This window comes from Pteronotus mesoamericanus, unplaced genomic scaffold, assembly GCF_021234165.1.
Source record: "Pteronotus mesoamericanus isolate MK-2021 breed Mesoamerican mustached bat unplaced genomic scaffold, CSHL_Meso_final scaffold_1186, whole genome shotgun sequence".
NCBI lineage: Eukaryota > Metazoa > Chordata > Mammalia > Chiroptera > Mormoopidae > Pteronotus > Pteronotus mesoamericanus.
In genome coordinates, this window is record NW_026555302.1 from 2,781,332 (window position 1) to 2,798,946 (window position 17,615).

At 33.2% G+C, this 17,615-nt stretch overlaps 1 protein-coding gene across 2 annotated transcripts in view; it reads right to left on the reverse strand.

Moving 5' to 3' along the window:
* Positions 1-626: 626 nt before the first annotated feature.
* The window catches only part of ODR4 (odr-4 GPCR localization factor homolog), a 33,166-nt gene continuing 16,177 nt past the window's right edge, over positions 627-17,615 (reverse strand). For both annotated transcript variants that reach the window (XM_054587641.1, XM_054587642.1), the window contains 5 exons: positions 16,132-16,260; positions 15,381-15,471; positions 10,411-10,596; positions 3,378-3,488; positions 627-2,237 (listed from right to left, as the gene is read on the reverse strand). In XM_054587641.1, coding sequence (XP_054443616.1) covers positions 2,170-2,237; positions 3,378-3,488; positions 10,411-10,596; positions 15,381-15,471; positions 16,132-16,260 — 585 coding nt within the window. In that variant the 3' untranslated portion in view covers positions 627-2,169. The remainder of the gene's footprint in view (positions 2,238-3,377; positions 3,489-10,410; positions 10,597-15,380; positions 15,472-16,131; positions 16,261-17,615) is intronic.

Genomic DNA, 17,615 nt, shown 5'->3' on the forward strand with positions numbered 1-17,615 from the left:
GATTTATCAATAATTGCGAGCTGTTGATCTAGCCCTCTTTGGAGTTATTGACTTCCTAGTCCATATTTTTAAACTTCTTTTCTTCCAGGATGAATGATCCTGTATCTATGCTTTAGCAGTTACACTTGAAATTTTACTATATATTTTTAACATAATATTAAACAATATCTTACCCATTTTCTGAGTAATAAAAGCACGTCAGAATATTTTAATTGCAATTCCCCTCCTCTCATCTTATAAACTATTGTCCAATTTTTCAATTATGCCCTTTTAAAAGTACACATTAATGTTGCATAAAATGTTTAGTTTTACATTTGCTTACAACTTTACTTCTTATAAACACTCCTTTCATTATGATTGTTTTCCACAAATAACACTTGATTTACACGTTAGTCATTTTACTTGCTCACTAGTTCTTCCATTTCAGATCATCCTTTTTCAGTCTCTTAATGAAGATCCATTGATGGTGAAATCTGTTTTTCATCTGAGCATGTCCTTATTTCAGTCTTGCTTGGTACAAATTCCAAGTTGATAACTAGGTTTTCACAGAATTTTGAAAGCATTATATTACCATTTTTTGGGTCCATTGTTGCCATTAAGAAGCCAACTCAGTATGTCTTGCCTTCATTAATCTTTTTCTTCCTTTGATTGTTTTTAAAATCTTGTGTTTGGTATCTTGCAATTACGTGACATTGGCTTTAGGCATGAACTTTATCTATATATGCGTGGGATACACTGTGCTTTCCTGAATTTAGGAACTCATGTTTTTCCAGCCAATGTGGGAACTTTTTATTTCTTCAAATATTATCACTCCTCCATCCTCTAGTCTTCTCTCCCTGGTGCTTCTAGTCTTTACAATTCTTCCCTCCATACCTCTTAGTGTTTGTATCTTCCAGCAGCTCATTTCTCCCTGTTGTGCACTGGGTCATTTCCTTAGCTTTAGCTTCCAGTTTATTCATTGTCTTTTCATCTCAGCCTAATATAATATTCAACATGCTTAAGATTTTTTGTTTTTTAATTTCAAGTAACATTTCGCAGTTTTAGCAGTTCCATTTGTTTTATTTTGCATATCTGCCTGTGGTTCCATCCTTCCTGTATGTTGGTGATGAGACCTTAGGGAATTTAACCCATAGTTGGTTATTTCTATAGGTTCTTTCTCATGCTAACTAGCTTCAACTTGTGCCTGGTGATCTCGCCATGAAAACACTGCTTTATCTCATTCTATGAGAATCCTAGGCCTGTATCCTGCTTCTGCCAAACTCAGGGCCACTTCCACTGTCCTGGCCAGGGTAGCATCTCAGACTTGGGTTAATCTCTGTGTTTCTGGCCTAAGGTAAACTGCCCAAAGCAGTGCTGCAGTTGGTTTCTGCCATCCCAGCAACCACAGGCCACCTGTCTGCTTAACACAGTATGCACAACTCCCAACTCAAAATGTGTTCATTTTTGTAGGGAAAGAAAAATAAAGGCATGGTTCTTGGAGATTTCCTCTATTTTCTCTGAGCCTACTGATGCATTCAAAGGTAAACTTTTATTCAAGATCTAGGTGTTTTACAATACCTAGGCTTAGGTACTGCTGGAAGAAAAAGGCTTATTTAACATAACAAATGTGAGAAAGCACATGATTTACGATAATCCTTACTAATTCAAACCTGGAAAGCTCTCACTTTGATCAGGACTTGATTGGTACTTTGGAACTGGGTATACATTAGAAGGGTCCTACGGTATGAACTCACCTAGTAAGGTGTTATCCCACTTGGAAGAAATTTCTCCTATTGTTCTATCACTAAGATCCTCAGCCAACCCTGACTATTCAAATTTTCAATGTCCTAACGAATATGTGATACATATCAAGAGGACTAAAATCTGCGAAAATAAATGATCATTTTGGGCATTTAAAAAAATACAATAATAACAACTTGTTACATGCAGCTTCCATCTAGTTCCATCTAGATAAATAACTTTATTTTTGTAAGCCTGAGCAGATAGAAGCAGGGCTAAACAAGGCAGCTGGTGATTTCACATTAAGTTAGAAACACACCTAACAGGCGTTTGGCAACAGATCTGGCTGCTATTGTCTTAATTGCAAATGGCTTGGTGGCATCTTTATTATTCATAATTGCTGGACAGCGTTCTCTGGATGATCAGGAAGCTCTTTGTGCTTCACCCTGATTAATCACTGAAGTATTGAAAGGAGATAACCGCAGCGAAGATTGCAACTGCAAATGCTGCAACCACATCTACAAGTAAACAAACACAAAACAAATGGAAATGGAATGAGCGAAAGAAAGGCTTAACTGATTCTGCCCTCTTACATGTAGGTTACTGATGGGCCCAAACAACAACACCCACACAAATACATATTCTTACATACATATAGATATGCCCTGAAAGCTGACAAAATCTTAGAGGAAAATATAGCAATAAGTTGAAAAAAATAGATTGCAAAGGTTAGACTGGTAATCATATACTTAACAGACCACAAAAAATGTCTTTCTTACACATGTGTACACTCACACACATCTAAGAGAAAAACTAACACACACTTCAAAAGGGTCCTATAAATTTATACTGACACTCCAGCATGCTGCTTGGCTTAAACCAAAACAGACAGTTCCAATGTGCAGTGGTTCTCAATCATTCCAATGCAAAGTCATTTGAATAGCTATTAAAAACCATAGAAACTCAGATTCCACCATTCTAAAACCTAAGAATTAGTAACTCTAGGTTGGTAACTCATTTTTATCCCCCTGATCATTGTTAAGTAAAAACTGAATGGACCAGAGCATTCCAGACACAAAAACATGCTTGCATGCAACGCATTCACATAATTAACATAGGTTTATCTAATAGGTGACAAGAAAAACAACTAAAACTGGCTCTCAGTCAAAAATCTTAATACTTATAAAGCATTTCTCAAAATGGCATTCCATGAAACACCAGCGTACATGTTCTTTGATCAGCAAGTTTGAAAATGTGAAATTGAATGCCACATTATCTTGGAGCCTTTAAAATACTGAAGGGAACGATAAATTTCCACACTGGAATTTGACTTTTTTCATAGTACAGATATCAGAATCTGCAATAGCAATCCTGGGAACACCAGTTAGGGAAACACTGTCCCCACTTCACTAATGGATTCCCAAAACTCAACATGCTTTTCTTCCAAAACAACAAAAAATTAGCAGGAAGTGTCATCTTTGCGGGCAATTGGGATAATGCATTATTTATAAATTTTTCTGTCTCTAGGACCTGGCACTTCAATAAACACTGGCTTAATCTAGCACTTTTAAGTAAAATAAAATACAATAATTTAAAAGTAACAAGAAAGTTCAAATGCTAAATACCATCTTTTCAATGTTATAAAAGGAATAAAATACCTATGTTTTGCTGAATTTTCAATACTATTGCAGTTTTAATTGGTTCTTTTGGTTGTTCATCATCTGTGCTGTCCAATGAAGCTTCAGTATTCATAGAGGAAGTTATACAAGCTGCAAAAGGATAATAATAATGAACTTACTGTGATTTTGACAATTAGTAATTTCAAATAATTAGGTATTCATAATAAAGACAGGATCAGCAAACTGCAGCCTATGGGCCAGCCTCGTAGTGCATCAGGCAGACATTCTGTGTTCCATAGAGCCTAAAAAATTAACTCGTTGCCTGCCCCCCATACAGAAAAGTTTTCTGACTCTTCATCTGACCTGAAATTTGAAATATACAAACAAAATATGATCATAAATTTGAGCTTAAAACAACTCAATGTTAAAGCAAGGGGAGCACATTATCTCATTTTACAGATAGAATATAAAACCTGAGGAGTTAGTGCATTTTTGAGGGTGAGCAGCAGCAGACTGCAGATTCAGATACAAGTTTTCTTTCTACTTGATTATGCTGACAGTTTCTGTAGGTTTGCCTAGCTAAACACTGACTAAAAGTATTTCAACTGAAAACATTTTTGGGGATCACATAGAACAGGGGGTTTAATTCCCGCCCCAGTTCAAAAGAGACCGACTGGAACTTCCAGCACGTACAACAGGCGAAAGGAGAATTACTCTGGTTGAGGGGAGGGTGCAGGGCTGGAGCCACACCCTTCTTCCTCTCAGAGGCAGCAGAGGACTGCTGTTCTCTGCAACCCCAGGGACCTCGGTGGGAAAGCGACTACTTTTTGTTGGTCCCTTTATTTACAAAGAAGAGAAGAGAACCACAATGAGAGACAGTAAATACTACTGTTTATATTCAAAGTAAATAGCCTATTGTGTGGATTTTAAATGTCCTTATGGACACGTGTGCACCCCAGTACACCAGCACAGGCTCATGAGCATGACACGTAAACTTAATGAAATAGATACCTGTGGTGCCTATATCCTTCTATCATGCAACCAATAACCAAAAATATTGGCTAACACATGAATTACACCTGTTTGCTAGGGAAAGTTTTTTTTTACATGAGCTTTTGTATACAAAGAAGACAAAAACAGTTTTATTTGTCATATGTTATACATTTAATAGTTAATTATTATATGTAATGATTATGCTCTAGTAGGTCAAGTCTTCTGCACAAATAATTTACTCCTATTAAAAAAAGACATTCCATTGCTCTGCTATTTCCATTTTTTAATCTGTCAAAACCCTGTGATTTAATACAAATGCAAGATAATTTTACTGACGCAGAGCATTTTTCAAGAATGAATTAGGCCTTGTCTTGTCATAGCAATTTATGTGTTTACTTTTGGTGGAAACTTGTAGGCCTTTAATTCAAATCTCAAACACTATGTTATTTTACCAAAATTTTACTATGTTATCTCAAATTCAAATGCAAGTGACATATGATTCAATTAGAAATTAGATCTTAACCATCCCTTTAAACCAGTAAATTTAACTTGAGACAAATCTCAAATTAATCATGTAAGAAAACTACTTTCTTGAGCAATTCAAAGGACCCTGAAGAATACATGCTAAGTTGTTGATGTGTTCCATTTCATGCCACGCTGTTGATAGGTGGGCAGGACTATTTAAGAGCTCAAAATTACGTGTTAGGACTTGAAACCGTTGGTTAGTTGTCTTCCTCCCTATTTCTGAATCCTAAATTAATGAGGTTTCACCATAGTCAGTGGTTTAGCCATAAAAACACATCTTTAGTATTATTTTTTCTTTATAATTATCAACATTTAACCAAATAGCAAAAATTAATTTCAGTTCGGATATTAAGGCCGAATTGACAAAATGAGTTTCATCAGATTTTAAAGGTGTGTTCTCCAAAATTTTAGTAGATACTATGGATGAAGCACATCTGAATTATTAAGTTAATATCTACTAGGAGATGACTAATGCATCTAAGAAATGTTAAAGCCGTAGTTATCCCTCACCTTAAGTGAGTCATTTTGACAAACAAATTGTTCTTCATCCCTTAAGTCATTTAAAAGCATGTTATTTTAAGATACTTATTAGCAAAATATGTATTTTAAACATAGCAACTACTTGGCAAATATAGAACAGAAATAATTAAATTATAATCAAGCAAATAATAACATGGAATACTTCGAAAATAAAGCCAGATACTGAGAAGTTTAATGCTGACTGTATCATAATTGACTTCAATTTTTAAATTTAAATATTTGAACTCTATTTTTTATGGTTTATTTTATATGACAAGACTAATTTAAAATATTTAGAAAAATCTATGTACACTATAAATATTACTTTCATAGTTTAACATTAATGTTTTTCATTATAATTCCGGAGTCATTATTTTAAAGCCAATAATCCTAGTTAATATCGCATTGTATTTATGTATCTTTTTCTGTTAGAAAGCATTTTCCCTAACATTTTTACTAAACTCTCATATTAACTCCAAGAGAATCTGGGGTTCAGAGGGAACTTGTTTAAGGTTATACAGCTGCAAGTGGCAGACTGGACTCAGCTAAAATACTGTCTTGGTAAAATTACACATCTACTATTTTTGAGTAAATTAATAAATGAATGAGTGAATGAGTAAGTAAATCTGATTCTAAACTTACAGGATGTTTATGTAAAAGCACTTAATTTTTCTATTAAAGTGTTTATGTTTTCACCCTATCCCAAAATTTGGGAATGTGTCATTTCAATAAATACACTAATAAAAATACACTAATTACTAAATCATTCTTCCTAATTTAATGAATATTTGATGAAGCAAAACTAACATAATTCTAGAAAAGTCATATTCTTGGCCACAGTACAATGAATGCCACTGTTCATTTCCTAAACAGCCTAGGGTTACTTTCACTGTATTCATTCTTCAGAATGAGCTCAAATGTTACCTGCTCTGAGAAGTTTTCCTTGAACTCCTTATAGATATAGTGCCTGTGCTAAACGTTCTGATAATTCTCTGTTCATTCCTCCATTACAGACCAATCATCTTGTTTTGGAATAACCCATTTCTCTGTATTTCCCACAATACTGTGAGCTTCTTGAAAGTCAGAACTATGTATCTCATCTCTAGACCCCTAATGCCTAATGCATAACAGGCAATTAACAAATAGTAATCAATCAATCACTCAGTGCAGACACATGTTAGTTTCATAAATAGGGCAGAGTCCTAAAAGAATCATACCTATTATATTGAAGTAGTATCTTCAATATATTATATATGATACTAGAAAACTATATAATAATATCTAGAAACTATGAGCTTAATACGGTATATACAGTGTGGGGGCAAAAGTAGGTTTACAGCTATTTGCATGGAAAATAATAAATAACACAAGAATAAACTCTGTGTTTCGCATACTCACAACTGTAAACCTACTTTTGCCCCACCATGTATATAAGTATACATACCTAAACTAGCCAAATTGCTGTTTTGTTTCCTTTGTCCTTATAATATGAAACTCTTCCTACTCAGTTAATGCACCTCCATACTAGACACCAGAATAAATGAAAATAGAGAAGAAATAATTTTAAAATACACTGTAAAACATACAACTTAGTGCCAAGGTTAAAAACTTATAAAAATAAAAACCCACAAAAAATACAAATGGATTCATATTTATGTCATCTAAGATTTTTAAAAATTATCTTAAAATACTTCATAGTTACTAGTTAATGCTATTGTTTACCACAGCAATGATAAAGCTTCATGATGGAAAACTGAGAAACAGGATGTTTACTATATATAGACAATAAAAATAACTCATCAGGGAATAGCATTTAAATTTGATAATAGATGAGAAGTATATTATCTTGAGGATAAAAATAAGTCTTCTACTTATTTGTAAAAATATTTCAAAGAATTCAAATAGTCATTAAAACCATGGGATTTTTAATATACTTAGGATTATACTTTATATATTATAGTGACATTATATTATAGAGGATCAACTTATACAACATGTACCTGCTTTCTGTTAAAGTGAAATATAAAAGGAGTAATAAAGAATTTAAAAATGGAAAGAATTTACTAAAATTGGAAAATACTAATGTCAAAACTTTGCTACTGTAGAATATAGATTATTGCTGACCGTAAGTCAAAATGTTTTTTCTGACTGAAGTATTAACCAAATCACTAGAGACCCTAAACTTCTGATCATTAATCTTAATTAAATCCTTAGGTACTCTTAGGAACTGAGTACATGCTCTGCATAATTAATAATGCATACACATTCCACCTTTCAAATCAGACTTCAGGTGTCTTGAGGAAAGAAATCTGGTCACTTTTGTATCTATCACATTGCCTTGAACACAGCAAATGTTTAACAACTATTGGATAAATAGACATACTAAATGCTGTCAACTACAACGAATATTTCTGGGGCAATGTTTTAAATGTTCTACACCTCTTAATACGCTCTGAACTATTGAGCCACAGAGCTATGACTATTATGTCCTTTTAAAATCTTCATCATGTACAGTGTAGTGTATTATACAAACCTTGAAAACTTTGTCTAGGCACAAGCTTATAAGTTTTCACATATAAAATAAGTGTATCAGTCAGATGGAAATGATATTTATGAATAACTATCATGTTTTAGGCAAGTAGCTCAGGAAAATAAACATTTTAGGTACTCACTTTAAAAAAAAATCATACAGTCTCATGAGAAATCATACTAACATAATCAAGGTGAAATTAAACCAGGATAAAGTACCATCACTCATTTAAGCTTAAAAAACCTTTCTAAATAATAGAATTAGGAGGACCGGGCCAAAGTATGTATCTAAATCATGTAGAGTTATAGTCTTAAAGTCTGTACTGGTCAGGTCCCATGTAAACGCAGTAAAACAAATTTGTTAGGAAAAAAGCACAGACTCTAGAACCAAACTGCTAAAGTTTCACCATTGACTAGCTATGTAACCTGGCAAAGTTACTTGAATTTCCTAAGCCTCAAGTCTCTCATCTGAAAAATAGGGTTAATAATATCTATATCATAGGACTGTTAAATAAATGATTTTGTGTTTGTAAGGCCCTTAGAACAGTGTCTGGCAACATAGTAAGTTCTATATAGATAGCTAATATTGTCATTACATTATTAGGTTTGATTCAGGGTAATATATTTCAAGAAAGGCAAACCAGAGTATTTAAAGAAGTAGTTTTTAATCTTTCTTAAGTCACCAACCCTGTGAAAGCTATAGATCTCTTCCCCAGAAAAAACTATACAATTAATTTCTAGTGACTTGTGGATCTGCCAAAAGCCATCTATAACTCCCAGGGTTCTGGATGCCCCAGGTTAAAAATTCGTAATCTAAAGGCAGGCAACCAAAGTGGTAAGAAAAATGAGGTCTGAAAACTGTAATAAAGAGAATAATTAAAGGTATGTGGGAATACCTGGCTTTAAAATACTCTGAACATTACAGCTGCCCTCAAATTTAGCATGGTTCCCCAAAAGAAGTACTCGTGTTTTATTGCTCCAGATTTCTGAACAAAGTATAAGTTGCAGGAAGGCAGACTGGTATTTAGAATAAGGAAGAATAGGGTCCATATACCCATCTGCTAGCAATATAGATTTCAGTATTATAAAATAGAGGATAATTAGGTCAACTCTAGTAATCCCACATAAAATTCATTTGGATTAGCAACAACAGAATCAATGGCATCAGTGAAAGAAGTAATAAACAACACAAACAAAAATCCCTCCCCGCTCATGAGTCTAAGTTTGGTTTGCAGAGACATCATAGTCACGAATGTGGCAAAACATATTTTGAAAAGTAGCAAACATTTTTACCAGTCCACTGTCAAAATTTCTACCAATTAGATGATATGCTATAGCTATACCTTTAAAAATATTAGCTTTCAAAAAACTGAAACACATCTTTAACATCAGGTACTGAGCAATTTGGAATTTTTTTTTCTCTTTAAAATAAACTTTCTATTCCACATCATAATTAATACTAACCTGGAGCTGTTAAAAAACATATCTGGTGTTCTCCAACTAACCTAAGGTTTTACTGACAGATTGGTAATTCATCAAATACTTACTTGACTCACCATATAAACAAGAGAACTCTGAATCAAACTCTCTGTTGTTATACAGGGTGGGAATTAGTTAAGCAATATAGACTAAAGAAATTAGAATTAAAAAAAGAACTTAAATATTGCTATATTCAAATTTCATAAAGCATCCATATTCAGAATAACCTAAAGACTTTCTACTATGATATCAGAAATTTCAAGACTGATAAATGCTACGTACTCAGTATTCACTCATATTTGTAAATACTTCTACCACATATTTTAAAATGTTTCCAGAAGTTTGTCATACATGTACACATTTATATATAGATATGTTATCATAGCCTGCTCTTACGAGAAACAAAAACAAAACAAAAAAAAAAGAAGCAAAGCAAAACAAAACAAAGAAAACAACCTTCCAAAATGTAAGGTCAAATGGGAAAATGATGGCTAAGGGAATAAAGTGCGTCACATAATTAAGATAGGATGGCAAATCTATGCCCTACAAAAATAATACTTGATCTACTTCTTGGAACTCTCTATTTCAGCTTCGTATCCAAATTATATAAAGGGAGTAAGAAAAAAAGGCAAATAGTATGGAGAAGATGTTTAATAAAGTATTTTTAAAAACTTTGTAAGGATGTTTAATCAAATGAGTAATCAAAATAATGGGTTATGAGAAAATTTCCTTTAAAGAAATACCTTAAAACCATATATTTCCACCTACCAAAAGCTGCACTTGTTTTATGAAGATCTACTTGTTAAGCTTAGAACAATGTGAAGTAGAGTAAATGTTGGTACAATTTTCCAGGAAAATGCTGACTACATGTTTATGTATGTAGAGATTAGACACATTCTTAAATGCCTCAGAAGTATCAAACATAACTGGCTTTAAGGAAATCTAAAGATATGATATTTAACTAGACGTCTCATAGGTAATTTTAGCAGTAGTTTAATCAGGTTCTTAAACAACATCACATAATTACCTGTGTTTATTTCCTCTGCAATTTCCAAATCTTCTATTTGAATCCTATGATCTAACATCTCTATAAAATGGTCTCTGATTTCCTCAGCTGACTCATCGTCAAATTTATAATCACATAACCTTACTGCGGATCCCAGAATGGGGACAAAAACTCGGTGAGGAAGGATGTGAAACTCCTTTTCAGAATCTAAAAGAAGAAACATCATCAATATTTAGATAAGTCTGTCATTAGTGTCAGTGATATATATTTTATAAGTATATGAAAGCATCACATACTAATAGAAATAAAACCTAGGAGTTATTTTCATTTTCTAATTGACCTGGTACAAAATTGAGAAAGTGAATCTGATTCTAAACCAATAGGATGTTTATGTAAAAGCACTTAATTTTCCTATTAAAATGTTTATGTTTTCGCCCTATCCCACAATTTGCGGAAGTGTCATTTCATTATTAAAAATGTACTATTTACTAAGGCTTTCCTCCTAATTTAATAACTATCTGATGAAGCACAACTAATATAATTCTCGAAAAGTCATATGCTTGGCCACAATACAACTGATGACACCATTCATTTCCTAAAAAGCCTAGGGTTACTTTTACTATATCATGCTTTACCTCAACACACCTGACCCCTGCAAGGGACCTAACTTATACTCCTATGAAACATGAACTTATCACTACCTTCAATATGAAGATGTGTTGATTATATAATCTGTATTATCCACCCACCTATGAAAGAATATCCAGGAGAAAATTTTGTCCCTGGTCTCAGGAATTGCTATTTTTATTAACTTTACAAGTACTAAATTTTATAAACAATTTTCCCCTCTTCATGAGATTTCAGAGCCAAACTAGTAGCCAATTTATATCAAATGTACAGAACGTGATAGCAAACATTTTTTGCACACTTACATACAAAATCATCTCACTGCTCACTTCATCTTACTCAATGCTAGTAGTCCCCAATATCAAACGTGTGTAGGACATCAAGATACATGTTTTATATACTAACCTCACTACCAATTCCACCTTGCTTTCTTTTCATTCCCCCTTTGCCTCATTCTTATTACTAGTATTTATTATTATGATCATTAATTTTGATTAAGTTCTTAGTTACTCTTAGGAACTTATTACATGCTCTGCATAGTTAATAATGCATACATATTCTATCTTTCAAATCAGATTACAGGCTTCTTGAGGAAAGGCATCTGGTTATTGATTTGTATCTATCACATTGCCTTGAAGTGAGCTAACATTTCATGAATATCTAATACAAAGACATATTAAATGCTGTAAACTAGAATTAATATTCTGGGGCAACAATTAGCATGACATATTGTCATAAACAGCGTTAAGTAACTTTTAGAAAAAACAATCTAGACCTAAATAAATAATGAAGACTACGTTTTACTCTTCTTTGAATACTCTCAAAGTAAAATATATTTTCCCCAATTTCTATCATCATCACCAGTCCACTTTGTTTGGTTCAACACCATGATTGTAATGAACTTTCAGCAAAGATCAAGATTTTGTATAAAGAATGACTTCTTTCAGCAATGGATGTGATTTAAAAAGGTATCAATGTACAGACCAAGTAGAAAAGTAGCCTCTTTAATAGTAACCTATATTTCCTTGCCAAGAAACTAGTGGCAGCTTCTTGGCAAGGAAATACAGGTTACTATTAAAGAGGCTACTTTCTTATATAACTACAAACGGAAGATGAGGGATGTCTTCTGTGTTAGGGGAAATGCACTTACTTAAAGTATACGTTCCTGCCACATTCTGCTTATTATCTTGTTTTCATATGAGAACTGGAAGAACAATTTTACTCTTTGACTATACTGCCACCTAGCTGTAAAATTATATTACTACAATTTGTATTGTAGCATGTAAATTGTCACACACTGAAATTGGGAATATATTATTTGAGGCCACAATTTCTTGAAACAGGTTAAGTGCAAAACTTCAGTGATGTCTATAATGTGTGTTATTGGCATGCAGAACGTAAAAACTATTTCAAACTGCATTCTTTCTAGCTCTGCCTAAAAAAAGATAAATATGCTTACTGTAAAATCAAATGTTACAGTATTGGTTGCAATGAATTTAAATTACTTATTAAAAAAGAAAAAGCACATAATTTTCAAATTAAAAAGTTAAATTAGCCATTTAGTATCCATCTAAGACCAAGTTTTTTAGTTGGTCTGAAATTTAAAATGGGAAGGGGGAACCTTTTAAAAAAAAACGTATCTTAAAAACTATTCTAAAAAAAGAGTCCACAGGCCAAGAGGATCACGAATGTTCTGAGAGAACAAGTGATGTAAACAGACACAGATGTAGGAATGGACGAAAGTAAGAGAGTTCCAAGTTGATGGCCGCAATTTTCACAAGGAGTAGGTCGCCTGCTGAGAGTAAGTGGGGCAGACTGAATGGAGACTGACGGAGAACAACGAAGAAAGGGCTGGAACACTGTTTAAGGGGAAGACCCCAATATGTAAAGCGAATGCCTGGAGTTCTTCTATTTCTTTACTGTCACTGAAGTATTAAGTTCTTTCATCTGGATAGCCAGAATCCAAAGACTATGTTTACTTTAAAATAAGGAATATGAAGTCAATATGCCCTTTGCAGACTTCCTGATGCATGCAAAAATATTCTAGTTCAGGTTAATTTCATGGCATACATTCTACATTTTACCATACTACAAATCTACAAAATCTTACTATTACAGAATTAAGTTAAACTAAGTAAAATGAGGACTAAAGCTAAGACCTAACGATTTGGTGTATATATATTCAATTTCAAAATTTATATTTGTCTGTATTATTATACTTGCAATTTAGTCTTTCGTCTTGATATCCTAAAATCAACTAACATGTTGGAGGAATAAGTATCCTATTACTAAAGTTTAAAAAGTATATATTTATACTTGGGTTTCTTTTTGAAATATAATGCTACATGTCCAAAAAAGTTAAAGTTAAGAAATTTTAAAGACAACTATCATTAAATAATTCTCTTCCTTTACCACCTTCAATATAATAGAAACTCCTCCTTACTGAGGGCTTGACTTACCAACTTATATTACGGGCTTTAAAAACATTCATCTTATTTAAACTCAAGGCCTCAAAAAGCAGCTACTACATTCTCCATGTTCCATTTAAGATAATGGGTGCTTAGATAGGCTGAATCATTTGCCCAAAGTCACTTTACTAGTGGTAAAGTAGACAAAGAACTCAAGCACTTCAGTCTTTGCTCTCTCCACCAAACTGCAATGTTTACTCTCTTCACATAACCTCAATGGCTACTCAATTACAGTGAACAATATCTTTTATTTAAAAAGAAGTATACTGTGGCCCTGGCTGGCGTGGCCCAGTGGGTTGAGTGCCGGCCTGCAAACCAAAGTTTGCTGGTACAATTCCCAGTCGGGGCACTTGCCTGGGTTGCGGGTAGGCCCCCTGGGGGGCATGTGAGAGGCAGGCGACCCATGTTTCTCTCACACATCGATGTTTCTCCCTCTTTCTCCCCCAACCCTTCCCCATCTCTAAAAAATTAATAAAATTTTTTAAAAAATATTTTACTGTGTAGCTATTACAATTGCTCTTTGGAATAATTAATTGTGCTGATTGGACATTAGCAAAAGGTTTCAAAATACTACCTCGTTTTTTATACAGTAATACCAGGACAGTCATATAATACTATTTTTAGGAAGCATTTTAAAATGGAACAAAATATTTAACTAATGTGTGTGATAAGGTAGGTCTTTGGCATTAATGGTGAATACATCCCCATGTCTCCAAAAATTCTAAAATTCACAGTTCAGCTGTAATCACACTGTTTCTCAGAAAGCGAATATTTAGCACCATGAGAGCTATACCATAGACAAAGTCAAGTAGCAAAAACAAAGCCACAATGAGATGGGGCTGCTAGGCTGCCTGGGTGGCTAAGTGACGAGGTTTCACACAAAAGTCTTAATCCAATTGCTGCCTGTAAGATTCAAATTCATTTCTCAGCAAAACTACACTCAGCAAAAACTATGCATTTCATTATTAGTGAACAGAAATTCAGGGTTATTTGTGGAGTACAGGAATGACAAATGTTAAATCTGGCAATTCCAGTGATCTTTCAAACTAAGAATACAAAAAAGATTATGATTTGCCTCCAAACCTAATATACTGTCTATCAGTAATACTAAAAGAAGTTAGTTTTATAGATGAGCCATGTTTTCTTCTATAAATATAAAAATATTCCCTTAACAAGCTAATATATATGTTTCAATTATGTATATATTCAACTGTGAATTGCTAATCTACTCACATCTGAATGGTAGGAAGGGGAAGATGAATGTGTAGCTTTAAAAAGCATACTCAATATTACAATTTTCTTTTTGAATAAAATAATTATTTTTAATACAAATGACAGAAATGGTATAAATTGCTTATTTTTCAAAACATAGAATAGTTATAATAGGTTATAATATGATGACCCAGACTTTTAAAAATCTAACAGTCTGTTGCATAATAGATAAGCATAAAAAATAGTACGAAAACAACTTGGTAGGAATAAGTTTCAATTGCATATATACCACAAATTAATACCTATTAAAGAACCTATTATATAATACTTAACACAAATAAATATTTTGATTATAAATAAATTCTTTTAAGAAACCTACTAAAATAATTTTTTAAATTAGCTTTAAAATGTTAACACAGTTTTCAATCTGGCAAAAATTCATGCAGAATTTTCTAAAAATCTTCCCAGAAATTGTTAAATGTTTTGACAGATTTGCTATTTTAAGGTGTTCAGAAATCTTTTTTTTTTTGGTGCAACTGTCAATTTTTCATTCAATAAAAAAAGTAAAAGATGACATATTATTGTTAAAGACAAATATAAGCAGTTATAAAAGATGACATATATATCTTGACAGCCTATCAATTGAACGCATGCCAAAAAAAGTACTTAATTTTATACTCATAACTTTTTTTTCTGGAGTCTCATTCAAAAGCAGATCCTCAAATAGTATTTCACAACGATCAGCAACTGTATTCAATATATCTCTCTTCACTGCCTACAGAAAAACAAGACAAATTACAAATAAGAAATAAAGTCTGTTACTTTCAATTTGCATTATTCCACTACCAGAGAATCTTCACATAACTACTTTTCCTGTATAATCATGTCCACTAAAATAACTGATACATTATTCTTTTTTATAGGCCCACTTACTTAACCTGCTTACAAACATTAATAATTTAGAAGCAAATCTGCCTACCTCATCTAAATAATTAAAACCAAATAAATAAATGAAATTCTTCATCTGAACAAATAATGCTCGTGTTCCAAATTAGGAAATGTATGACTGACAAAAGTACCAGCCATCCTTTTTAAAATTTCTGCATTATAGAGATTATAGAACACCACCTAATAATTCTTCCGAAGAAATGATTTCCAGTGTATTAATAACTCACAGATGACTCACAACTGTGAAGCACTTAATAAATTTATATAATCATTACTGTAAAAACACCATAATATAGATATTCTACATATGAAAATCCTACAGCCAATTACATGGTGTAATTGTACTGCCCAACTGAGTAGACTTTTAATTGTTAAAATGAAATTAATAATTATGAAACCTAAGAGTCAAAAAAATAAAATGTTATGATTTTTGAACACTTAAGTTAACATGCTTCTGTCTTTCCTGTGCCAGTTACCCCCTTGGTACCTGCACAGCATCTTTGACCTTGGGTTTATGGCCATGAACGTATGCTCTGCTCTGCACCATGCCCTTCAGGTTTATCGAGCCGCTGCAGACCTGGACGGTGGCTGTGGACCTGTGGTCAGACGGCAAAAGCTGAAAGACAAGAATCACTTCAAGTTCTAATGGCCAACACTGTATTATTAACTATATAAACTGCACTGCAACGATATGAAATGTTTTAAACATTATAGAGGCCATTTCATAAAGTGAGAAGAAAATTTGGGGCTGAACCAAGTGTTTGAAAATAGTCTCCAAAAATTATTATTAAAAGGCTTTCATATTTCTCTTTACAAGTTACATATTATTTTCTGAGAATTTTGACTGTAGTATGAAATTAAGCACATATAATTTTTTCTTACTGATATAACCATCCAAAATGCCAATATTCAATCACTATATTTGCTAAAATATATACACTATTCACAGATTACTCAGGTAATTATGATGATGAAAAGATGTATAAAGACGTGATCTAATAGGACTTGCATGGCATGCACTGTAAGGTCTGCACAAAATACAAAGCAGGATGTGATAAATATGGCACAATTATAAGCAATGCCTAGACACTCATTTGTTTCTACACTTTCAACCCATACCCTTCAGAGACTGAAGTAGCGCTACACGCTCTGCCGCAGGAAAAGGGCAAGCCAGCTACGCCTGTTACCGGGGACGGGGTCGGTGGCCACAAGCAGTTATTTTCATGTCACGGTCCCATTCTTCTTTAGTCTAAGGAGTGTTAGTTCATACTTGGTTTTGAGATGTTTCACAGACATTTTTAACCTCATCATGAGATGTTTCACATTCTTAACCTTATTAGTTTAGTGCCAAAACAAGGAAATCATTGAAACATTGACAGCATTACTAGAGGTCTATAAAAATCACAATGGAAATAAAAATGAATTTTAAAAAACCCGCACCATGGCCCTGGGCTGGCGGGGCTCAGTGGATTGAGTGCCAGCCTGTGAGTCAAGAAGTCGCCAGCTCAGTTCCCGGCCAAAGCACAAGCCTGGGTTGTGGGGCCAGGAGCTCAGTTGGGGGCATGAGAGAGGCAGCTGATCGATATTTCTCTTCTGTTTTCTCTCTCTCTCCCTTCCCCTCTGTCTAAATAATAAATAAATCTTTTTGTAAAAAAAGATTATTTTGAAAAAACCCACAATGGACGCATAAAATATGTTTCAAGTACACGTGGAATAAATCATTCAACAATAAGGTCAATTTTGAAGAACAAAAACAAATCATGCAACTTGTGAACAGTGCCAATTATGTGTGTGCAATAAAGAACAACCAGGAAGTGATGAGAAAAAATGGTGACAAAATCGAATGATTTAAATATGTAGCTACTGAAAAAGGATTAACAGTCAATGTCTAATATAATTCAAGCAAAAACTATTTTTAAGAATTTAAATTTAACACTGTAAAGGTCTTGGTGGTAAAAAATTCTGTAACAG